Source organism: Centrocercus urophasianus, unplaced genomic scaffold, assembly GCF_019232065.1.
Source record: "Centrocercus urophasianus isolate 14NV4802_14NV808 unplaced genomic scaffold, USGS_Curo_1.0 seq_14, whole genome shotgun sequence".
Taxonomy (NCBI): Eukaryota; Metazoa; Chordata; class Aves; order Galliformes; family Phasianidae; genus Centrocercus; species Centrocercus urophasianus.
In genome coordinates this window covers 31,159,395-31,183,499 of record NW_024884586.1, presented here as the reverse complement: position 1 = coordinate 31,183,499, position 24,105 = coordinate 31,159,395, and the positions used below count along the sequence as shown (strand labels likewise).

General features: G+C 50.0%; 1 protein-coding gene across 3 annotated transcripts in view; it reads left to right on the top strand.

Annotated features, from left to right (window-relative positions):
- The window catches only part of LTBP2 (latent transforming growth factor beta binding protein 2), a 59,557-nt gene that overhangs the window by 17,842 nt on the left and 17,610 nt on the right, over positions 1-24,105 (top strand). For all 3 annotated transcript variants that reach the window (XM_042814440.1, XM_042814441.1, XM_042814443.1), the window contains exons 4-9: positions 8,681-8,862; positions 10,167-10,337; positions 11,788-11,988; positions 12,380-12,645; positions 14,215-14,317; positions 21,324-21,398. In XM_042814440.1, coding sequence (XP_042670374.1) covers positions 8,681-8,862; positions 10,167-10,337; positions 11,788-11,988; positions 12,380-12,645; positions 14,215-14,317; positions 21,324-21,398 — 998 coding nt within the window. The remainder of the gene's footprint in view (positions 1-8,680; positions 8,863-10,166; positions 10,338-11,787; positions 11,989-12,379; positions 12,646-14,214; positions 14,318-21,323; positions 21,399-24,105) is intronic.

Sequence of the window (24,105 nt, the reverse complement as noted above, 5' to 3'; positions counted from 1 at the left end):
AGGATAGGATAGGATAGGATAGGATAGGATAGGATAGGATAGGATAGATCAATTGGAAGGGATCTTCAAAGATCATCAACTCCCACTGCCTGATCAATTCAGGGCTGACCAAAAGTTTAATCATGTTATCAAGGATTTTATCCAAATGCCTCTTGAACACTGACTTTGAGAATGGCAGGAAAGTGTAATGTTCCTACACAGCTGTCATGGTTCAGTACTGTAAGTGAAGGAGTGCTGTGTGGGGCAGGAGATGGAGAAGCATGGGGAGACTTAACTAAGTGGAGCTAGCAGGTCAAAAGGCCAGAGTGTTCAATCCACATACAAGCCACTACTTTACATTGAAATACATTTTAGTCCTGAAGTATTCCCACGGTGAGTGGGTGTCTTTCATCACTGTAGATAAAAAGCATCTTAGGATTAAACACATTTCCTCTCCACCTTGTGCCCTCTGGGTATACTTTACCCCCACTAGCATGCCTGCAGTGGGAGAGGTTTTGCCTGTCCTCTTTATATGCTATGTAGAACAGTGGCTGCTGTCTGCCACTGCTCCCCAGGGCATGTGTGGGTGTAAAGATGAATAGGGTGATGTGTTTCCTCAGGGCTTTGAAGCTGGCAGCCCAGTGGAAGGAGCTGATGTTTCTCATCAACAGGATGCACATGAGACTCAGCACTCTTTCTCCCTGCTGTAAAGGGGAGAAGTTACCCCAGCTTCATTTCGTCCAATGCCTCTGCCAGAGGACTCCATCAGATGGAGATGGAGTCAGCACCATTTGATGGGTCAGATGGACCTCACCAGTAACATGTGCTGCTGTGCCAGCCCAGCGCCATGCCCTTGTGCAGGGAACCTGCCTGCAGCCTCTTTGGGTCTGGACTGCTTCCAGGGAAGCAGTTGCTTGCTCCCTAATGTAAGAGAGTGAAGATGAGCAGTGACAGAGTGGCAGATGGCATGTGTGGCACGTGTGGCAAAAGAAGGACACTGCACGTCAGTAGAGAGTGGAGCAGAGATGTGTGAGCAGCCGCTTCGGCCAGGGAACAAATGAGACCTGCAGGGACTGCTTAGGAAGAACCTGCTAGCTGTGTGTGTGCTCACAGAGGTTCGTTTATGTGGTGTCTGGCAGCTTCTGAGCAGATAAAAATAGCATTCACAACCCATCTCCTCTCTTCTTTCTCTGTGCAGCAGCAGTTGGATTAGATGCTGAAGGGTTTTTTTAGTTGCTTTATGTAAATGCAATGCAAGCAAGGGTGGAGATACTTCTGGTGAAGATCTCAGTGAGGTGCCAGCCTGCCGCCACTGTGTGTTGGCTTACAGTGCTTTAATCTGATCTGCCTTCTGCATCTCTGCACGCTCGAAAAGTGTTTATTCCACACTGGGGCAAGCATAGATGGAGCAGGGCAGTAAATTCCAGCTGTAGAAGCAGTAGCACCAGGCAAGCTGACTTGAGTGCCTCAGGCTAGGTGGCTGCAGAGGACAGTGTGGGAAGCACAGGGGTGGTGGTCTAGAGCTGTGTGTTTTGTTGTTGTCCAGGCTCAGAAATGAAGGAGGGCAGTGACTGGAAATAGGAAAGGAGACCAGCATCAAAAAAAGGTGTTGCTGCACCACACAACAGGTTTTGGATGGCCCTAAAGCATCTGCACTGCTTTGGAGGCCACAGAAAAGAAGATGCCAGATTGGTGGTGGAGGGACTGAGTGTGGTGTTTGCCATACTGTGGGCTTGCACACCTCTCATTGTGGTTTGCACTTAGAGATCCAGAGAAATCTAGACCAGCCACTGTCATACGTCAAGGGGAACAGGAAGATGGAGGTACTGCAAGGTGATAAGGGAGACAGCCTGAAGTGGGGTCACGCTGGGTCAATGGTGGCTCATTGCTAGCTGTGGTGAGGGGCAGATGAGGAGTCTGGGTGCTGCATTGCTCCTTGGCTTCTGAGCTTTCTCTGTTCCTCGTGGGGTTAATAAACTGAGCCAAGATTTATAGGCATTGTGTGGGTGGGCTTGAAGTCAGGTGCCTTGTATGGTGTGGTTTCCCCCCTCCTCTGTGAGTCCTAACAGAGCTGTCTTCCTTGTCAGCATGTTTGTGAGCTAATTGATAATAGGCTTCAGTGCTCTCTAAGCAACGCTCCCCCTCTGTGCTCCACGTCCCGCAGCCTGAGCTGTGAATCCTGTCTGCCTGCTGAGGAACCTGCTTGGAGTCCAAGAAAGGGGAAGTTTCTGGTCTGCGGTCAATTTGCTGCTTTCCAAGGCTGGCTGCTTCCCTCTTCCCCTGTAGACACAGACATTGGTGTGGAGGCTGCCCATTCTTCTGTGATGTTTTAGTGGAAAATCAGTAACCGCAGAGCATTACAAAGGGGGAAGTGAATCACTGAGTTTGGTCCCTGTGGCCCCAAGCGGCGAGGGCTGCAAGCCAATGGGGCAGGCGAACATACAAGACAGATAGTGAGCATGTTGTTTGGTGTTTCAAAAGCAAGGGAGAGCCCTCTTGTTGTCCTGGCAGGTTATCAGGGGCTGAGCATGACTCAGCCCCCGTCCTGGCTGCGAGCTCTCCTTCTGGAGCAGCCCGTGCAGGCCGAGGCTGGAGGAGCTCGGGTGGATCCCTGCTGTGGGGAGCTTTCTCCATGGCTCTGTGGACTGCTATGGGGTGCCCTGAAGGTGATGGTCCCTATTGCTTGGGTCCTGCCAGGAAGGCACTGCTGCTCTCCCTGCTCCCCAGGCAAGGAGCAGCAGCTGCCCTGGGAAGGGCTGGCCAGCAGGAAGCAGGTGGCTGCAGCTGTTTCCCAGGGGAAGGGCAGCCGGCTGGTGGTGAGCAGCCTGTGGAGCATGGGTCTGGAAATGGGGCTCTTGGGAGAGAGTTCCTTCCCTGAGGGTGTCCAGACTTCTCTTTTGGTTTGGCCAGCACCTACCCTGCTCCCCACTGTTTTCTCCCAGCACACACCCGTTGCTCCTTAACAAAAAGAAACAAATCCAGCTGAGGAAGCGACTTTCCTACCCTTGTCCACTGACATCTGGGGTTGGCACCACTGCCTACACTGTCCAGGTTTCACTCTCTGCAGTGCCTCTGGCTGTTTACCCTGTTGTGGTCAGCCAGACTTTGACTAGGGAAAGGGTGAGACAACCAGGATGAAACAACAGTAATACTTCTGTGGCACTTGGCTCTGCATTTCCTTTTATGCAAGACGCAAAAAACACCCATTTCCAGCTTGCTGGCAATCTAGCCAAAATCAACATTTGAACAAAGAGCAGCCGATAGAAGCAAAATCCAGGAAAGACTGAGGTGTTGCTGGTGGGGAGAGAGAAGTGCTTTGAAGAATTTGCCATCCTTGCCTCCAGCCCCAAGAGCCCCGAGGAGGATAGCTGCCCTGAGGTCACTGAGAGAAGCCACAGCTGTACATCTGCTTGGATACCTCATGGCTTTTGCTTACCCACATGGACCAAAGTCACTCAGAGTAACCAGCACATTCCTCAAATAACTTTCCATGTGCAGTGGGTTAAGAAAACAGTATTGTTTTTTGGCCCCCAAGTTCTTGGTTATTTAGACTTGTTTATTGTAATTTGGCTTATTAGACTTGAAATTACAGGCTTTTAAGGAAAAATGTGGTTATTCAGAAAACAGTGGTCTTGATGTTCATCAGCACGGTTGCCAGGAGCCTGCCAGCTCTGTCTTCTGCTTGCTGTTTTTGGTGGGGTGGGAGGTACCATAGAGCAGGCACCTTGCAGTTTTGTTTGGGACTGGGTAGGATAACTTTTGTACCAGGAATGCATTTTTTCTCTTACTCTGACCTGTTCTCTAAAAAAACATACCGAGCAGACTGTAACAAGCAGCAGAAACTTCATTAAATAGTTCATTTTTTAATGTAGACATTATTCTCTCTTGTGCCAGTGACCAAGGTCTCTTGGCTAGTGATCCCTTAGTGTCATCCAGGTGAAGATCAGCAGTATCCTGCTCTCTGAGGGATAATACTGCTCTCTCCACCGTCCCTCCTGGAGCCACACATCCCCTTGGAGTGCTGCTGATTTAGCTGGGTGCCTCAGGGCAGCACAGAAGGAGAGGTGTCCCAGGAGCCTGCAGGCTGTCTCTGCCCCACGGGCTGTGCCTGACACAGAGCTAGCTGTCAGCAGCTCTGACAGATGAAGAGCAGGGAAACCAGCTGCTTGGCAGGCGGTTGCCTATAAAGGAAGAGACCACTGCCTCTCTGCGGAGGCTCCATGCTGTAAAGATCTATGCTGGCCTTGTGCCTAGCTAGAAGTGTGGAAGTGAGTAGTACTGCTTTGGGGGAGGTTGTAAGACTGAATGAATGTGAAGCCCTAGGACTTTAAGTGTCCCAAAACATACTCCTTCAGGTCTCAATATCCTCTTCAGTGCCCCTTCTTGGAGCAGGAACAGTCATGAGGAATCATAGTACAAGATCCCCCCTCTACTGAGAATCCCTTCAGTTATCTGGAGCCACCCTGTCTTCTGTCTTTGCTTTTAGTCCTAGGAAGATCCCTGGGAAGTGGGCAGAGATTTCAAGTTCTGGCCATATGTTAAGGCCCACCGAATTGTTGGGGGTCGCTAATGCCTATGGGCTGACCTGGTGAGCTTAGGCCCATATGCTGAGACTCTACAAGTGAGCCAGTCCTCATCTACCCAGCATGGCCTGATTTTGATATTTTGAGGGGAAAACTGTTTTGTATTCCCTGACCCCGAGCCAGCCATTTGCCGTGACTTGGGGAGGGACTGGATCTGACAATCTGGGATAGAAAGACTCCCTCTGCCATTGATTTCTATGGCCTGGGGTAGGAGGGTGTTATTCAATGCAGTGTACAAATCCCAGAGCTCATCTGCCTAGAATAGAACCAAATAAACACATTAATTCAAAGCAAATCTGCCTTGCTCCACTGCAACACATACAGGAATGCTTTGCCAAGAGAATCCCAGTAGGATGGCTTTTCCTTTAGTATGGTGAGGAATGGACTAATGTTCCTCCTCCATTTTTGCTTAATAAGGTTGGCACTGCCAACCTGCAGTGAGCCCAAATAATCCAATTTTCTTCAAAACCAAGATGCTAATTATTGTTTTTTCTAAAGCCCTTAATATTGGTGGTTTTTTTTCTCCCTACCAAATCTGATGATCCTGAGAATCACAGGAGTTGTCCCCAGAGCCAAGGGCTGGAATTCCTTTATGCAGGCTATGGGCTGTGCCCAGCCAAACCCTGCTACTTGCACATAGCATACTCCCTTCCTCAAGGATAGACATGATGTGTATATTTTCAAGCACCAGCGCTTGTATCTCCCTGTCTCATTCCACTGGCCACCCGTACCCAAGAGATCTTCAAAGCTCGAAGTTGCCGTAGGGTGATCAGCACTAGGACAGTGAGGGTTGCTTGGCTGGGGAGCTCTCACCTCTCCTCCTTTGAATGCTTCCACCTATACAACACAAAGTCCCAAAGACTCAATCATGTTTACCCACAGGGCTATGTTTGGGATCTCTAACCAGAGCTTGGAGAACAAGTGTGCCTCAGCTTTTAGGGCTTTGTGGCTCTCATATGCCCTCCCTAGAGCTCTGTATGTCTTCTCCTTCTTCACTAACAAAGGCAGCTGTAGCACACCAAGTAGCGGAGAAGAGGGTAGTAGAAACCAGAAGTTTCCTGGTTGGCAGCAGAGCTGAATGAGTAGCTTGGAAATGTGTGGACAGGTGATGGCACTTGTGGATGCTGGGGCAGTCTGTACTCTGCAGAATCTCAGAATAGCTTCTGGTTGAGGCTGCTGGGGAGTGATGTGGTGTTGAGATAATGTTCACTTCTCTGCAATTATTCTGGTTGTTCTTACCAACCACCGAGAAATAAGAACTGCTTGCTAGTCTCATCTCAGTTTAGATCTTGATTTTAATGAGGCCACCTGCAATGCTCCCTTCTCAGGATTCACTCATACCTCCCTACAGAAGCTCAGCCACTTCACTCTCAAGGCTTTCCTGTATTAGAGACAATTAGGTTACAAGAAATCCAGAGACTTCTGTCACAGGAATAAAACTGTTCCTGAATTCCTACAGCTCAAGGTCAGAAATGATCAGTGGATCAACAGGTGATCTGAAAGAGCTTCTCTAATAGCATGGATTATCTTCATTCAGCTCTATCTACAGCATTTCAGTGATCTCTTCTGAAGCAATGGTATCAGGGAGTTCACAACTTTGGTGGTTTTTTGCGGAAAGCAAGCAGTTATGCTGATATGTGTAGGCGTGATTTCTAGCAGGGAATCATTTAGCTTCAGTTTGCAGCTGTTGTTTCATGTTTTGCCTTTTTTGTTGTTGCTGTAGTTAAATTACAAGGCTCTTTATACCTGGCATTTTGTTCCTGTGGAGAAACCTGTGCCCTGTAATCAGAGCACCTCTTCATCTTCTTTCTGCTGAATGGAAGAGATTGGCTGCTTTAGATTTCTTACAGAAAGGCATTTTCACCAGCCCTCAAATTGTTTTTGTCATGTTTTTTTTCCCCTATCCTCTCAGTTTTTCAAGATCCCTTAGCAAATATGTCACATTTCACATTAGAATTAGAAGTGATATTTTAGCACATACAGTCTCTACCATGATGAGGCTGTGCAAAGAGGTAAAAATACCTCCCTGTTCCTGCAGTGCTTCAGTACCCTGATGTCAGGGTTTTGAGATGACAGCTCATATTTAATTGCTTGTCATTACCTCTGAAATCTTTTCAAAATTGCTGGTTTCCAGGATTGTCTCCTTCTATCTGCAGCTGCTGACTGCATTCCTCCTTCCTAGAAGAGTAATTCTGCATTTGGCCGCATTAAAATCCCATATTGCTTGGATGTATTTGCCCTACAAAGTGATCCAAACTGCTCTGTATGATTGCTCTGTTCTCATCACGATACACCACATTGCAAATTTTTGTGTCAGCAGCACAAATTATCAGTGTCAATTGTATGTTTATTTCGAAATAAAAATATTTATTTCCAGATGAAATTGTAAAGTCATGCCAGGCCTCTTACAGATCACTTTGGAACCCATCTAATTCACTCCCCAGTGACAATTACTTCTTGTGTCCTGTCACACCGCCAGTTTGTTATTCGTTTCACATGTGCCTGATTGACACTGTACTGCTGTGTTTATTTTTTTATCGGAATAGCGTGAGCTCTAAGCCTGTCGTGTGTGTGCATGTAATTCTATCAGATGATGAAAACGAACTCTTATGAGATGAATGGTTCTCCATAGACCCTGTTGACTTGACATCTTTTATATATTCCTTTCCTTTAGTTTGCAATTAACTGACCCATGCGTCATCTTTTCCATTTTGTTGCTCAGGGCTGATTTCTGTCTCGTTGGCCAGCAGTTACCTTGTGTATTTTGCTTGACCTGTTTGAATACCAGCACTGCATTAGTTGCCTTTCCATCTCTCCATTATGCCAAGACATCTAAGCCAGGACGGTCTGTGAGCCAGAGCTACTGTCAGCCAACTGTTGTTGGATTAGCCAATCCTGATGATTTTAGAAAACTCTGTTTCCAGCACATGCTGTAACACCTCCTTTTGCTGAGTTTGACAGGGAAAATGGCAAAACCCCTACAATGAGACGCTCTTCTGTAGGATGCTCTTCAGTGGGAAAGGCTAGCCTAAGAGCTGGAGGTGTTGGTGTGGACAAACAGAAGTCCTGTTGGTATTTAAGAATGATTTCAGTGGAATCTGAGGTTGGGACATTCAAAGAAACTTGAGGCATATAGGCAACCAACCCATTTTGGGCCCTGGAGTTCTGGCTTCTTTTTCCTTGCAGGTGGTGCAAGCAAGAGTGAGGCATACACTTGATGATAAGCACAGAGCACCCTCCTGGGGGCTCAGTGCTGCCAGCAAGTACAAAGGAATGGGAGTGAATGCAACAGATAAGGTGTGCTGTTGTGCTGGTTTCATGCAATAAACTGCCTCACACTCCACATTTCCTATTCCATCCGGTGTAAGAAGTGTTACCTTGTTAGTCAAATAACTTGGTCATGCTTAGCCTCCAGAAAAAAACAAAAGCCATAAATACAATTACTGCAGAAAGTAGTAACTACATTTATAGGGATGACTTCTTGGTCATTTTCTCGTTTGTGACTCTCATGAGACAAGTTTGTTTATTTGCTTGGCCTGGTTTCACTTCTGACTGCCTTTCTGTTTTTCAGCATTTAGCTGGGGCTGGGAATACAGGGCCAGAGGGAGCTCCCCACCATAAGAACGAGCAGATTTGAAGCTGCTTGTGTTTGCTGGAGACTTTGTGGTGGGTCAGGCAACAGCAGCAGTATACAGAGGTTCTGAAAGACAGCTGGGGCATTCCAGTGCAGTGAAAGGCTGATGAGACCCTGTGGAAGTGGGGGCTGGGGTGAGCAGTGTACCTCAGCAGGTACAGAACTGATGACAGCCTTGGCTGCAGTGATGAAGTCAGTTGATCATTGGGAATGGAGTCCCTGCAGAAAGCCAAGATGGCTCTCTATATTGAAAAGGGCAGAGGGTCAGGCATAGGCAGGTCTTCTGGGGACACAGATGTCGAGGACATGGGGCAACATCTCTACAGTGAAATGTTGGCTGGAAACAAGTGAGGAGGGAAGCTAGCAGAACTCTGTGTGAAGCTGATGGCTCAGCTTGATGCTGAGGTGCCCACAGGATATGCTGGGCACCGGGATCAACACAATTACTCATGAAGAGTATCGGTTCATTTCTTCTCATCCACAGGACTCAGAGCAGAATTGGCTCTCCTGTTTCAGCCCAGCACACAGTGCCATCACGGACTGTCCGGCGTTACCCTGCCAGCAATAGCCAGCTCACGTCTAACACACTGCCCAACGGGCATGGGCACGAGCAGGGCAGCTCTGGGCCAAATGCAGCTTTCCAGGAGCACACAGTGGCTGCAAGGGGTAAGACATCCAGGGTTGTGACTGCTGGGGTCTCTTGTTGGGACCTGAGTTGTCTCTGGGAAGGGCAGTGGTGTGGGTGGGAATAGCATAGTGAGGGGGTGACAAGTAAAGTCACAGGAGGTGCCAACCATCTTTGTAGCACTTTGGAAGTGGGGAGTGGAGGAGAAGAGAGCCCATCTCCAAAGAGGAGAAGAGAGCAAAATGGAGAAAAACTGAGAACTGCAAAAGAGGAGTAAGAATGGTGACTCTACAGGTCTTGGCAAAGAGAGACTCCACTGAAGGGAAGCTAAATGCTGGTGGCAGGGGAGATGTGACAGATGCCTCCCAGAGCTTTTGAACATTGCTCCAGCACACTGCCCTGAAGGGGAATTGCCTCAGCCTGTAGGAATGGTGCCTCCCAGCTTCTTCCTCTGTTAGAAGAGCCCTGGGGGTCAGATTGTGTAACCAGCACCTAGTTCTTCCCTTTGGCTACCCCTTTTGTGCCTTCTGACACAAGCAGGGATCAGGGCAGGCTGCCTGCAGTTTCTGAGGCAGTGTCAGCAGCTCCCCAGCTAGGACAGATGCAAGTTGTCTTCTGCAGCTTGGCTTCCTCTGAAGCCATGGTTCCCCGAGGAGGCTCCAAGGCTTCTTGGCCCTTATGAATAGGACTGTGAGCCTGATTAAAGTTGTAATCTCAAGGTGGGGACTGAAGTGGGAAGAATGAGGGGGGAGTACAGCAAGGGGGGGAACCCAAAAAACGGCTGTCTTGCTGGGCAGGAATGGAGAACTCTGGTGTTGAGCCAGCTAGTTCACAGTTAGACAACAGTTCTGCCTCTTGTTCCTTTCCTACAAGCCTCCAAGAGTGCTGAGTACAGTTCACCCCCCTGCCTAGTGGAAGGATGATGAGGGACTGCAGAGGGGTGCAGGGTGCAGGAAAGCAGTGGACACTTGCAGGAAGACATGGATATTCTCAAAACCTGATGCTCTCCTTGCTGGACCAGCATGGTTGTGTGGGAAGCCTTTCTGTGGCTTAAGGGCAACCAGCATCCAGGCTAATGAAGTGGCTTGAGAAAAAAATCCTTTTATACTGGAGCTAGTGGGTGTGTGGCCCCACACAGGTCACATGAACTGGAGTTATGGCAGAGCATGCTGTTGGAGATTTTTCCTATGTTGACAAAGCCTTAATGACTCTGTAGCAGAGGACAGGCTGGAGTGAGCAGGGAGCAAGTTCTTGCTCTGGGAATGGGTTGGAGCTCGAGATGAGATTACCTGCCCCCTGGCCTAGAGATCCTGTTTTCACTTAGCACTGTCCTTCTCTTCTATAGGGGCAAATCTGACAGAGAAGATTAGGAAAATAAAAATCATCTTCACACCCACCATCTGCAAACAGACGTGCCGGAATGGACGCTGCTACAACAGCTGTGAGAAGGGAGACACCACCACTCTCTACAGCCAAGGGGGGCATGACCACGACCCCAAGTCTGGCTTCCGCATCTGTGAGTAGCCGAAGGCTCCCTGCTTACCTTCTTGCCTGCTGTCCCTCTCTCCTCCTTCTGCCTTTCATGTCTCTGCAGACTGAGGACTTGGGCTGGTTGGGGATGGAAGGAGATGGCCTCTCCCAGTGCCTAGAAAGATGTCTCCTGAAGTCCTCGGGGTTTATTCCATCTTTGTCTCTGGGGTAGCAAGACAGACCTTGCCTCATTGCTCTCTTTCTTGGACAAGCAACTTCTATTTCCCTAGGTAGGGGAGACGTGTGTGTTTGAGCCAGGCCTGCAGCCAAGCCTCGCCGCCCCTTCCTTCTCCAAGCCAGCTCACTGCTTTCATTGGCATCCACTCCTGGGGCTGACTTTCATCACCTAATTTCCTCCTGTTCTCTCCTTTCACTCACGTGGCAGCCAGGAGAGCTGGCTGCAGGTTACAAGCCATTCCTAAAGACAGGGCTGAAGAAATCTCTGCTTGCCTTTGAGAGCTGCTGGGATTGCTCATCTGGTCACTGGGATACCCAGGTGTGGGTTAGGCACATCCTCTTGGATCCAGCTGGTGGGAGCACCCACTGGCCCTGTCATATGAGCCACTGTGACTCAAGCTCTTCCAACACTGAGTACACTGTGGACACTGAGTGATATGGGTTTGTGGGAATTTTTGCCTTGATCCCAGTCCAGAGATGTGTCAGGTCCCCCCAGAATTGTGCTCTTGACTTGAGCAAATGGAGCTCTGAGCAGGGTAGGAGCTTGTCCTCTGGGGTGAACCTAACAAGCCATCCTGGGATGTGCAGAAGCAGTGTCTCATCTCATGCTGAAATGAGTCAGGATGATCTGTTAGGAAATTCCATGCCTTGCCTGAGTGCCGCTTACACAGAATTGCTCCAGCCATCTGATGAGACCAGAAAAGACGTGACTTCAGTTTCATCAGCAGCAGATGCTTTTTCCGAGCCTGTGCAGATGAATTGCTCCCAGTTCTTCTGTCCCGCTCCATGCTTTCCCCACTCCAGCTGCTGGCAGGCCTGGGGCTGGCCGAGAGAGAGGCTCTGCACATGTGGCTCCCTGCCCATTCTCTCCTCTGCCTCTCCCATCCCCACTCACCTCCTTTCTGGTTGGGAAGAAAGTCCTTGCCAAGTTGGGAGGGGGTTCAAAATCCCTCAATGCAGAAAAGCAAGCACTGTGCTAACTCAGCTGCCTGTGGCTGCCACAGCTCCTGCTCCGTGCCAAGGGATGCTACTGGGCCAGCAACATTACTCCTCAGTACAGATGCCCCATGCTGGCTGTGTCCCCTAGAGAGGGCTCATCATCAGCCCATGGCTCCAGCTCTGTGCAGAGTTCAGGGAGGACTGTGATTTCTATGCTTGCACAGCAGGGTTCCCGGGGCTCATGCCAGCCACGCTCCAGTTCCTCAGCTAAAAGCAAGGGTTTGGTGTCTCCACTGAGCGGGCCTCCCTTTGCCTTGCAGACTTCTGCCAGATCCCCTGCCTGAATGGAGGACGCTGTGTTGGCCGTGATGAGTGCTGGTGCCCTTCCAACTCCACGGGGAAGTTTTGCCACTTGCCGGCCCCCTCTCCAGAAAAGAAGCAAGGAGGGAAGGCACCAAACACCATGGCCAGTGGCTCTATGAAGCACTCCACGTATACCCTGCCCTTGTCCAACCAGCTGGGTGAGTGCAGTTCCCCTGGCCACTGAGGCATCTGGCTGGAAGAAGGGCTCACGAAGCCTTGCCCTGGGGATCTAGCTGTGGACAGGGGACCAAAGGGTGACCAAGACAGTGGGTGTGGGAATCAGGAAACTTAGGGGAAGTGCTGTGAGGAGAAAAGAGAAGGAAAGCGTGAACGGTGGCACAGATGGAATTAGGATTAGGGTTAAACTCTTGGTAGGTTTGTCTTGTTTTCAGGACAAAGTGGAAACAGAGACAGGACAAAGAGAAGCAGAGAACTCTGCTATGTTCAGTCTACCTTTCCTCCCTTGCACTTTTGTTGATGAACAGAACACTCTTCAGGTGCCAAATTGTTGCCAGATCATCACAGCTATGGTATGAACTCATCTTCCAGCTTCCCTGAACCCTTCCCTAGTGAACGTCCACATCAACCACCCTCCAGAAGCCACCGTACAGATTCACCAGGTGGCCAGGGTGAGAGGTGACTCAGAGGTGTCAGAGGAGAACAGCGTGGAGGCAGTGCTGGTGCCTCAGATGGCCACGGTCCCCTGGTACACCTACAGTAATGGGAATGGCAACAGCATCGCCACTGAGGGAGGCCAACAGCAGAGATCCCCAGGGTTACTGGGGAGGTGCTTTCGGGAAGCTCTCCATGGGCAGGTAAGGGGTCACTCATCAGCTTTGGAAGTGTGTATGGACATGTTTCTGTTTCTGCTGTGTGGGTGTGTTTGCATATGGGGCAGGAATGGTAGGCTTCCATTGTATGAATTGGTTCAGCATGATGTGTGGACAACATCCAAATACTACAAGCATGGGCAGCAATGTGTTATGTGGGAAGAATGTATTGTATGTGTTACTTGGGAAGAAAACCTCTTGTTTTGGCCCAAGAAAGAGCCCATGCTATCTTGCCCCGAGCAGGCTGTGCCCTGGGGCAGCATAGCCGAGGCTTGATAGCTTTCACACACAGTCTCGTTTAAAATAGGGTGCCCTATTTATAGCAACATTTACAGCCACGCTCTGTGATTATTGTAGGAAATGTATAAAACATAGGAAAATTCCTTTCCCTCTCAGACGATAAATGAAAGTCTGATTTCCATGGAACGTCGCCTTCCTGGGCAGCTCGGTCACGGCTTGGGAAGCAAACGCTCATGAGGGGCTTTCTCACCCCCAGCCTGCAGTCATCGTAATTTCTTATTTTGTCTCTCCCCATATGTTTCTTTTGCGTCACTGGAAAAGTATTGGAGATTTTTGGCACCCATAGGAACACCTGTGAGTTCCCTGGAGCAGCTCGCTCTTAGCAAGACCCTGGTGGGGCAGTCCAGGACTCTGCCTCCTCTCCTCACTCAGCCTGTTCCCAGGGCTGCTGCTGGTTCCCATCCCATCTTTTATTCCATCCCATCCAAGACACTTCTAACCAGATTCCCTAGCACAAAAATAAATGAGATCAGACCGTGAGCATCTCACAAGAGGGCTGGAAAAGCCCTGTTCCTCTGTGGGCACGGCTGTCTGACCCCTGAGGCAAGTTTGCCCTTCCTGCGACCAGCTCAGAGATGCTCTTGGGAGCACTGTGACTTACTCCAGCAGTTGCAGAATGGGAGAAGCACTCAGAGGGGTTGGGGGAGGAGGCAGGCATACCCCAGTCATACTTGCACCCCACTAGGTGGGGCCAGTCTGTGGAGCCCAGCGGGACATGCTTGCCTCTCCCTGCTCAGCCTGCAGCCTAGCTGATGGGAATGCAAGCGCTGGGCACACCGCCATCCTCATGTGGATGAGGGCCAGACTTGGCCTGCAGGCCATGGCAGCTTGATTCTGATGGGGAAGCCTGTAATCCAGAGAGCCTTGGCGGGGGGGAAAGAGAGACTCATTAAGCAAAGGAAAGTGCCTGACTGCCAGCTCCCCACAAGGCTGGAGTGGTGCACCCATTCTGCCGGCTAATCATCCGGCTGAGCCAAGAGCTTGGCTGGGTGATACCATCCCCAGTGCACGTTCTGCTCTGCTGGATGTCCTCTTCTCCTCTGATGGGTGCAGCTGTGGGAGTTGTGTGTTTTTCTGTCTGCAGAACTGTTTACTGTCTTAAACTGCATCCCCAGCCCTGTGGGAAGCTGTGCTGCAAGCACGGTGCTGCCATCTACCTGGAGCCCTCATCACCCTTGTGAGCCAAGTGGGACAGATGCTCAGTCATGACTCCAGCCTGGTAATGCCTGACCCCCCTCCTCTCTCTCTTAACAGTGCACCAACCCGCTTCCAGGGCTGACCCTGCTGGAGGACTGCTGTGGCAGTGTGGGACTCTTCTGGGGGGTGGACAGGTGCCTGGCCTGCCCCCCTCGGCCAGGTATGTGCTGCTGCCAGGGCTGATGCCCACCGCACTGCTAGGCACAGCAGCCTGCTTAGATGTTGGCTCCACGCGTGGCACTTGCTTCTCACTGCCTGTGCAGCCAGTTGTTCTCTCCATGCCAGACTCATTAGGAGGGAGAAACAGGAAAACAACATCCATGGTTTTAGGAGGTGCAGTCCTAGATTAGCAGAGGAGGCTGTAGACTCGGCGCTATAGAGTTACGGGCTTGCGCTCAACCCGACACAGGCTTGGCAGGGGCTCTGGAAATAACACTACATCAAACAATTGGCAGGAGTGCACCCGCTGTCCGTTCCAGGGGCACAGGCATCCAGTATTGCTGCTCCGTGCTGGGGAACTGGACAGGCCCACCTGGCCCCAGCAAGGATTCCTTATTGCCACAGCATACATTTGTGGGGGGGGGCCCCCGGCGCTGGCTGGAGCGAGATGGGATTAGTTGGGGGCTCAGCCTATCGCATCTTACCCCCTCACACCTCACAGGAGAATGTGGAGGGCCTGTTCTGAGGGTCTCCTCTCTGGGGGGCAGCCCCCCATAGGAGCTGTTTGCTTTGCATACGGCCTGGCTGCCTCCATGAGGTGGGGTGGGATGGTTTCAGAGCAATCACCTCCAACCAGGTCTGGTGCAGAGCTGGCCTGTGCCAGATGTGACACAGTATGGTACGGAGGGTGCAGCTCAGCTTGTGCAGGCAGGGAGCTGCTCTCTTCTGCCCAGCTTCATCACTCTGATTGCTTGTTCATGTGCTTTGCTGCTCATAAGCGCTGAAGCAAACTTAGCAGTGCTTTGACCGAGGAGAACAGAGGTGTCCAAGACAGGAAGTTTTATGTCAGCTTGCTATTGGCTCCTCCTAGCTCTGCCTCTCTTTCACATGCATACTTCCCAGAGCTGCTTGCATCTCTTTCTCCTTCCTATGCTCCCTTCATTCAGCTCCTCCTCAGCCAAGCTGGAGCCAAATTCTTTGCAGTCACAGACTGGATTCTCAGCATCTTAGAACCCAGAGCAGCTCCAATGAGCTCTGATCACTGTCATCTTCCGATTCTGCTATGGATCTGCCCATCTGTGCTTCTCTATGTGCCAGCCCCAAGGGTACAGGTGACCATGCAGCTGTTAGAGTCAAGGCAAGCAGGGAAATGTCTCCAGATGCCTCAGCCTCCTCCTCTTCTTCCCGTGACATTCTAGTGTTTCCTCACTAGTGTGCCTCACGTGCACATCCCTCCATGGTCATGGCCTTTTCCTGCCCATCTCATAGCAGTCTCCTGCTCACTGTTTCCTCTGATCCCTCCATTAGGAAGCAGGACAGCTGCTCAAAACTTCTGTTAGGCTGCATATGACTGCAAAATCTCTGCACCTCTTTTCTTGTTCACTGTGCCAGGATGTCAGGTTTCTCTTGGCAGTTATGCCCATAGCTGCAGCAGAGTTGGTTCTGCTGGACTTAGATCTTCAGAATTCCGAAATGCTTCCTTAATCACAGGCTACCATGAAAATGGTCATGAAATACCTGCATTTGTTCTTTGCAGTCATCCAGCAGAGCAAATGTGTTTAAGAAATGCCAGCAGGTCCCACTCCCACAGCTCAGCACATGCCCGAGTTCCAGCTGCAACTCCAGGAGGTTGTCACTGCTGGTCCTTGCTGAGTGAGCAGATGTTTGTCTGGCTTTTTTTTTTCAGGTGAATTTCATGGTAATATGAAAAATGTATCCCCTGGGTCTTCTGTCTTCCAGTGCCACAAGAAAATCCCATCCTCAGTCCCTCTGACTCTGGGTGATACAGTTCCCCCTTGCAAACCAAATGACTCTTGTTGATTTTGGCAGGAATTCAGGTTAGCTGAAAGGGCTGTTTTCATCCTTTTTAGTTGTGTGCAAATATCTTCCACTGTTGGCTACCTCTGATTGACTGCCTTGTAACCATCCCCACATGCAAGAGACCACACAGTGCAAACGATGGACGATGTAGGGCAGATGCTTGATGAAAGTATGCTTTTCTCTGGCGAGGTGTCTTCACACACAAGAAATCTCACTTGGAGGCAGAGCCAGGGAAAAACTCAATTTTCCATGATCTTTCTGCTTTAAAAGAGCCACTGAGTACTGTAACCTCTCAAGGACCTCCTGCTGGGGTTCCTGGGTCCAGCACGAAGGCATCATTGCATCATTCCCGCTGCAGACCATGACCTGGGCTCATGTCTAGTCTGTCTTCTTGTCTAGCTGGCTTGGTTTTTGCTCACTCAAAGTTGCTGGACTGTCGTTCCGTAACCTGCGGTCATGTGCGTGGAGATAACATGTCCAGTGGATGCTTCCAGCTTGCTTATTGGCACAGTAATCTTTGACGAGAGCTCTGCGTTGTGCTCGTGCATCCAGAGAAGCATGCACCAAAGCAGACTTGACAGCTCTGGGAGTTTCATTCCAGCAACCAGAGACAGAAATGGCAGAAGCAAGCTCAGTGTAAACACTTACAAATGTACAGAAGTGCAGCCAGGCAAGAGCTAGACAAATGGAGAACTTGTTTGGATTGACTGTCTGCCCGAGACACTGATTGTTAGTAGAGTCTGGATATATCCGGATGTCTCTGTCGAGTGCAACTTTCATGTTTGGTGTATGTTTGTGCACGGAAAGACATCAGAGAAGAGGAGGAAACCAAGGCAGGCATCTGTCCGAGTGAACCTGCCATGATCAGTCCTTAGTATCCTTTGTGTTTTGCCTTGTGTCAGAAAAGTAAAGGTACTCCAATGCTTTGACTGCATTCTGCTGAATTCAGAACAGAGGTAGAAATGTGGTGTGACCTGGCCAGAACTTTCCGTAGTGGGTTTTCCTTTGCAGCAGACAGAAGATAAAGCTTGAAAAGGAAATCAGGCTGAGGAAAGGAGGCCGAACATAAGTAGGGCATTTGGGCAGTGTCAAGGGGACTTTGCTGGGCAGAGCTGCTCCTGCTTCTCTCCTAGACCACATACAATTTTGGGGTATGTAGTTGCCTGCAGAGAAGAACATGCTGGTGCATAGACAAGAGTTGGGCCATGCTAAGTATAGCCAACAAGGCCGAAGAGAGTGTTTCGTCCTCCCCTGGAAGGTCAACACAGACTTCAGAGGGAGCGTGAACTAAGATGCTGCTTTTCCTTGAACATTAGGTTGCCTCGGTCCTCCTCAGGCACATGGGAATAGAGGAAACTGGTATCATGGAGTTTTTTTCTGAAGGCAAGGTGCTTACTCTGATGTAAGGTCACATTTCTTCTGTCTTGTGTTCGTTCTCTTTCCCTTTTTATCTCCAAGATTCAGAAGAGAGGCAGGCTGCTGAGATGCGCAGCAAGAAAGGCTCTGACAGTCTGCAGGGTTTCACTGGTAGAGAACACAGTGGGAGAGCATCTGGCCAGGTGGGGAGGATGATGCTCTTGCTGAGATGAAGCCCTGTGTGGTGGCCTCCTCTGTGCCTCAGCCCCTCCTCTCTTTTACCTCCTCCCTGGTTCTGCAAGCCTAACTTTTCTGTGTGGGCCTGGGGGATTTTCTGGCCACAGCAGCAAACCAGCATCTTCTAGGTTCTGTTTTTTAACTGCCCGTGTGGCAGCACAGGCTTGCACCAGGCTGAGCATGGCCTTGGCCGCGCACTGGCTGGCTGTGCTCGCTGCTGATCTTCCTGTGCTGCTTTCCATCCTTCTGCCCAGAGGTTTTAGCAGCATTAAGAAACAAGTCTTTGACGGCTATTGTTTTGTTTTCATTCCCATCCCCCATGTTTTTTCAAGTTTTTTGTCCTAGAGAAAAGTCTGAATTTCACTGGAAAGTTGGATCTTGTAATGTCTGGCTTGGCATCCACAGCACTCCCCAGGCAGACCTCCCACTGAGAGAGGGGTGGCAGCTCACCCATGGAGCCGTCATCATTTGGGGCACGGAGCAGATCTGCCAGCCACACGCTCCTCTGTGTCTTGCCTGCAGGCATTGAGACAGCAACAGGAATCCCCTTGAAAATCATCCCCTGGTCTGCTCTTGTTGCAGTCATGTTAGGGAGGATACAGAGAGGGGGAAAAAAGGAAATATGGGAAGGAGGCTGCTGAGGGGGCTGTTTCTGTCACTGCTGCACCATGTGCCATACAGAGTCTGGGGCAGTAAGGAAGGGCTGGAGGCAGGGAAGAAGCTGAAATCTCTACAAGATTACGACAGTACTGCAGAGAGCAGTGCCTACCCTTGGCAAGTGCAATATTTTTAGAGCTGCCCCATTCTGCAGAGCTCCCGTTTTTCCCATCAGCTGGGTGCAGTATGTGGTCTCAGTGCATGGCAGTGCAGCATTGCAAAAGTGTTTTATTTTTAAGTATGGAAGTAACTTATACTACTCTGGAAGCAGAATTATGTTCTCTCTGCTGAATGACCCCAAGGGCCAAAAGCAATTACTTCTTTTTTTCCTTCAAGTATCTTTTCACCTTGAAGATCTTTGCTGAACATGCATGGACCAAAGGGCTTGGTTTCGTATTTTACATTGGCACCGGTGTACTCCCTCTGCTCCCCAGTTAACACTCCCTTTGCTGTGGCACTGGAGAAAGCTGTAAGGGAGCATGGCTACAAAAGAGCATCCAGAGAAGAGGATAGAGGTTGTGACAGAGCTCAAGGATTTATATTGTCTCCTTGTCAGCTTATCCCCACAACCACAGCCTTTGGCCACAGGCCTCTTGGTCTGACATATTCAGACTGCTTTTCTCTGGAGACTGCTGGGGGGTCAGAGCTGTCCTGCTCTCCTCTTAGTGGCTTTAGTGTCTGTGACACCATGTTGGCTCCTTTCAGCACCCATGTGCTGAGAAACTCATGGCCAGTGCCTGCACAGGGAGATGCTGGGGCCCAGTAGAGCTAAGGCTGTCCTGTAGAGCCAGGCCAGGGTCTCCAGAAATGGCTGCCGGTCCTTAAGGTGGCAGAGGAGGTCAGCAAGACAAGGTTTTGCACAGAGAATGCTTTTGGTTTTTAAATGGAAAGAGTTCAAAGAAATGGGCTAGCTTTCAGCATCCAAGCATTTCCTCACTGCTCATCTAACCACAAGCCTGCCTCTTCCCCTTTTAATAGTGATATTGGCTGGCTTAATGTAATGTATTATCTCACACCACAAACCTTGCTTCACTCAAAGCCTTGCAGCTACCACCACTAGCAGCAGTTTCTTTCTATTTCACAATCATACTGAGCTGCTTTGTCCTGTTTACCTTGTCCCCATTCACCCTACTGTGTCAGCACCACATCTACCCACTGACCCAAGGGCTCAGAGGAAGCCAGGGTTTCCAAGCAAAGCCTCTGCTCCTGGGATGGCTCACTCCAACGTGTGCCTGGGTGCTTAAAAATCATCCTACTAGACTGCAAAATGCCTATTTCCATGCATTTGTTTTTTTCTCATTCTGTGCTCAAATATTGTCTCAGCTGAAGACAGAAGAGTTGGAGGTGAGGAAGGGCAGAGGGGTATGAGGTCTGTGCAGAGCCCATCATGTCAGTGCCAAAGCCACAGGGCAGAAGTGCCCAGGAGCCGAGGCTCTGAAATCACACCCTTGAATCAGGAGCCAGGGCACCCTGCCCAGAGCATGCCTGAAATCCCTCTGCCCAACAGATGAAATTCAGCTGCTCTATCAGTGGGCTCCGTCTCCAAGAGAAACTCTTCCCAGAGAGTGTAGACAGACAGATAGACAGACACAGGAAGACAGGGTCTCTGCCCTCTCCAATGAACAGATCTGCTCTTTCCCAGGCATTGCCCTTTGCCAGCTTCCAGTGGAGCAGCCTCCAAAGCCACTCTCTCATTCCTCCCAGTGGTGTGGGAGAGAGATGGACACCGACTCCCCTTTGCAGGTTCTTTCCAAGGAATATATGTTACTTTGCAAGACTAGGATATCCACCTGCAGCCTTGTGAGAGCAATTTGCTGCACTAATGAGCTGCAGGTTTCTTCAGACTTGCCTTTTACTGCTGAGGTGGCTCCAGACCTGCCTGCTTACCCCCATCACCATTGCTTTCTGCCTTGTCTTCCCCCAGCAGCATCTGGCTGCAGGATGCTGCACAGGCTTAGTTTCTCTGCAGGGGCTTTTTGGAGAGGGAGCAGAGCTCTGACACGTGTCATCACTGTTTGATCTCCAGCATGCTTGGCTCCCTGTTGGAGGACTCACGCATAACGATGCTGCTTCGTTTGAGTGTCTGTTATCACATTGTGCTGAGGCTGACAGATGCATCTAAGCACAGTTAATGCCGTCGGCAGCCCCAAGCCTGCAGGCTGTAGTGTGGGAGGACCTGGAATCCTGCTAGGGTGCCAGAGGTTGTTTTTCCCTTCCCGGAAGGTTGGAAATATATCCAGTGATTCTTAGTATCACCCCTCTCCCTTAACATCCAGATATTTATGTGCCCCTGCTGCCTACAGTCCATGATTGAATTGCTGAAGGAGTTGAGCAGGCTTTTCTTCTCAGTCATTCATTCAACAACTGAAAATCTCTTTCTGCACTTGGAGAGCCTTGCAACTCCATTAAATGCACCTGGGGAAGTGAGATTTTCTCCTCTCTTTTCTGCTGCAGGCTGGGGAACAGCTTGTGTTCCTCATATCTGCTCTTTGCCAAGCCCAAGTGTCCTTGAATTGCTTTAAGCTGCATCATAGGGTCAGAGTGTCCAGGACAAAGAATTATGGACAGCCCTATTCTGCCCCCAGAACATTGTCACTGAGCTGTTACATGCTCTCCTCATTTCCGCTCATTTGGTCCAAAACATTAAAAAGAAACCCCGCCCAGGGAAAATCCAATCCCTAGGCTAAGTACCCTTCTTTCTACCCCACCCCAGGCTTACTCACTCCCCAGTCCTTCACTTGCTCCAAAATACAATGCCTAACTACCTTTGAATTTATGAATTTATTTTACTAGGTTTTAAAAATTTGGAAGAGATTGATTGTTCAGGTTATAGGCCATTTTGAAACTGGCAGGGGGGATTTTGAAAAGCAGGGGGGAAGGTAGGACCCTGGTAGATCTCTGCTGCCTATGTCTCTCACTGTTTGCTTTCTTCCCAGCGCACCCCGTCGTTGAGAATGGACAGGTGGAGTGTCCCCAGGGATACAAGAGGCTGAATAGGAGCCACTGCCAAGGTGAGGATGCTGCTTTCTTCTCTCTCTCTCCATCCACTGTCAGACAGAGATGTAATTATCTACACAAGTAAAATAAAGTCATCTAACTTACCTGATACAGATGTACCAAAAAGTTTTGTGTTTCCATGAAACATGGGAAAAAAACCAGCTAACACTGATCTCCATGACTCAGCCTGTACATGCAGTCAGCTCAGAGCTGGGCCAGCATGAGAACGCTCACTGTTTGGTCCTGCTGATGGGATGCTCACCCCACTGTGCTCACAGTGAGGATTTGTGCTTCTGCTCTGCCAAGAGTCAGTGCATAGCTCTTCTCTTGTAATCTGAAGCAACAGCAGTTGTGCTGCCTGAAAACTGTTTTGGAAGGCTGTTTGTTCTTTTGCTTATTTATTAAGACTAAGAGTCCATAAAAGCAAATCCCTGTGTTTTGAGTGTGTTGCTGTCAGGTTGCTTTGCTGTGCTGCTGGAGTCTATCTGTTTCTTACTCCCCCAGTCCCCCAGCTCCACATGAGGATGGCACCATCCCTCTGTGTTTCTCTCTGGTTCATGCTTATTTGGCATTCTTCAGCCTACAGTGTTTTCATTTTCCATGCTCTGACTGAAGTGGAATTTTTCAGTTCCCTTCTCATGATTCACGGTAAGATGCGAGGTGACATCTAGAAGATGCAGCAGGGAGCCTGGGCCCTGGCCATGCAGACCCAGGGCTGGTAATCTAATGACTCATCTCTTGTAGCTGGGACTTTCCACCATGCTTACTTAATTAATGATTCAACCTCCCCCATCATCCTAGGGGAAAACTTTCAACAACACAACAGCTTCTATTCTCTGTGGTGCTCAGTTCTCACCCACTGTGTGGCCGTGGGCAGTGCAGTGGGTATGAGGAGCCACCCAAGGACGTGCAGTCTGAGCCTGAGGAGCAGAGCAGCTGAAAGCACTGATGTCAGTGAGCAGAGGCCTGCTGCCTTGCTTGCTCACCCTCTGGAGCAGGGTGAGGCTCAGCATGCTGAGGAGCAGAGTGTGATAGTGTGGTGTTGGCTAGGAAGATGTTTGTATGCAGGAAGAAACATGGAGCAAAGACTTGCACCTACACGTGTTGCTTTGTAAGTTGGGCTGGAGCATTGCTCTGCAGTCTGCTGCCTCGAGGTGCTTTTCTGATCCCTGCTGTTGCTGTGGAACGTTTATCTGGAAGCCCAGAACCTCTGTTCAAGGTCTGGAGCAAGAAATTTGGCTGGTAGTTTGTGGGAGAAGCTATGTGGGACCTTCTCTTGCCAGCCCAGGTAGGAGGGGAGCCAAGGGACCAGATGAGAGCTTCTGGTTCACAGGACCTTAGGAGAGGAGCTACCAACTGCTCTGCTGAGCTCTGGCTTTGCATGCTGAGCAACTGGCAGAGGGTCCTGGCAAGAGCTCACTTTGTGCTGGTCTATATGGACAGTGAGGATTGTCTGATGCCTTCCAGCAGAGGAACAAGGAGCTCATCTCTGTGAGAACTCCTTTCCTTCTCTTGCTGCTTCCCATTGAGCAGGAACAGGATTTAATGAATGGCTAGAAGATCCAGCTCTGGCTGGCATTAGCCCCACAGTCCCTACAGACTCGAGATGTTCTCCAGATGTTCTCCAAAAGAGCCTGACCCAGCTTGGCTGTTTCTGAGGGGCACAAGTGGACTTGTGTGGGGTGAGAGGAAACCATGAGACAGTTTATGGCCCTTGGTTCATGGCCCTTGCTGTGACTCTGGCAGGCTGCAGGGGTAGGAGTGTTGGCACGGAGTGCCTGCCTCTTGGGATTTCCACTATGGGTGGGTCTTCTGCTGCAAGTGGTGTTGGAGGCAATGCAACAAAGTGGAAAAGAGGGATTGGGCTGAGGCCAACATGTGGCCCTGGTTTAAATTAAGCTCACAAAGCCTAGTCCTTAGTGCTTGTTTGTTTTGTGCTCTCATTACTCTAATCCCTTCAATCCCCTTGTTTATTCAGAGGCCAAACACCTCATCCCTTTGGTGTGTCAGAGTGACATGGCTCTCAAGGGGTGCTGGGCAGTGACAAAGATCAGCTGGCAGCTTTATAGAAAGACCAATCCCTTTATAGGAGTGGACTTGTGGCACATTTGGGGTCTGGCCACTATTTTTTTCTCACGAACTCTGTCTTGTACTTGGCACAGAACAGGAAAATGCCTGTCACATCACTGTCGCAGCCACCCCTTCCTCTCAGAGCAGCAAGGGACAGGTAGGCAAGTGCCACTGCTGTACACAGGGTGTCTGCATCACCTGGGACACAAGGTCTCTGTGGATCCTTTTAGAGGATGCCAAGCAGGGTGCATTGTTGATCTTCCATGTGCTAGTCTTTTTTATCTCTCAGCTGAATTTTCTGCTCTGAGGCCACCATTTCTGCTCAGTGCACAAAGAGATATTCTTGGGACTCTTTTGCACTTCTCTGTCTAGAGAAAGTACAAGAGATGTCCTTCCTCAGGACATGGGATGATCAGTGAATATGCAGGTGTTGTCTGTGCCTTCCTGGTAGGAAGACTTCTTCAGTCTTGCTAAGCAGTGATGCTTCAGCTTTGAGGAATAAGCTAGTAAAAGCTTTTCCTGAGCCTAGCTCAGGAAGGCATTTCCATATCTCCATTCTTATAAGTGTCCCAGCAGTCCCACTCTGCAGCCCTCCACCTTGAGACAGTCTCTAGAAGGCACCTGATGTTTCACCAGGGCTTTGCATACTGG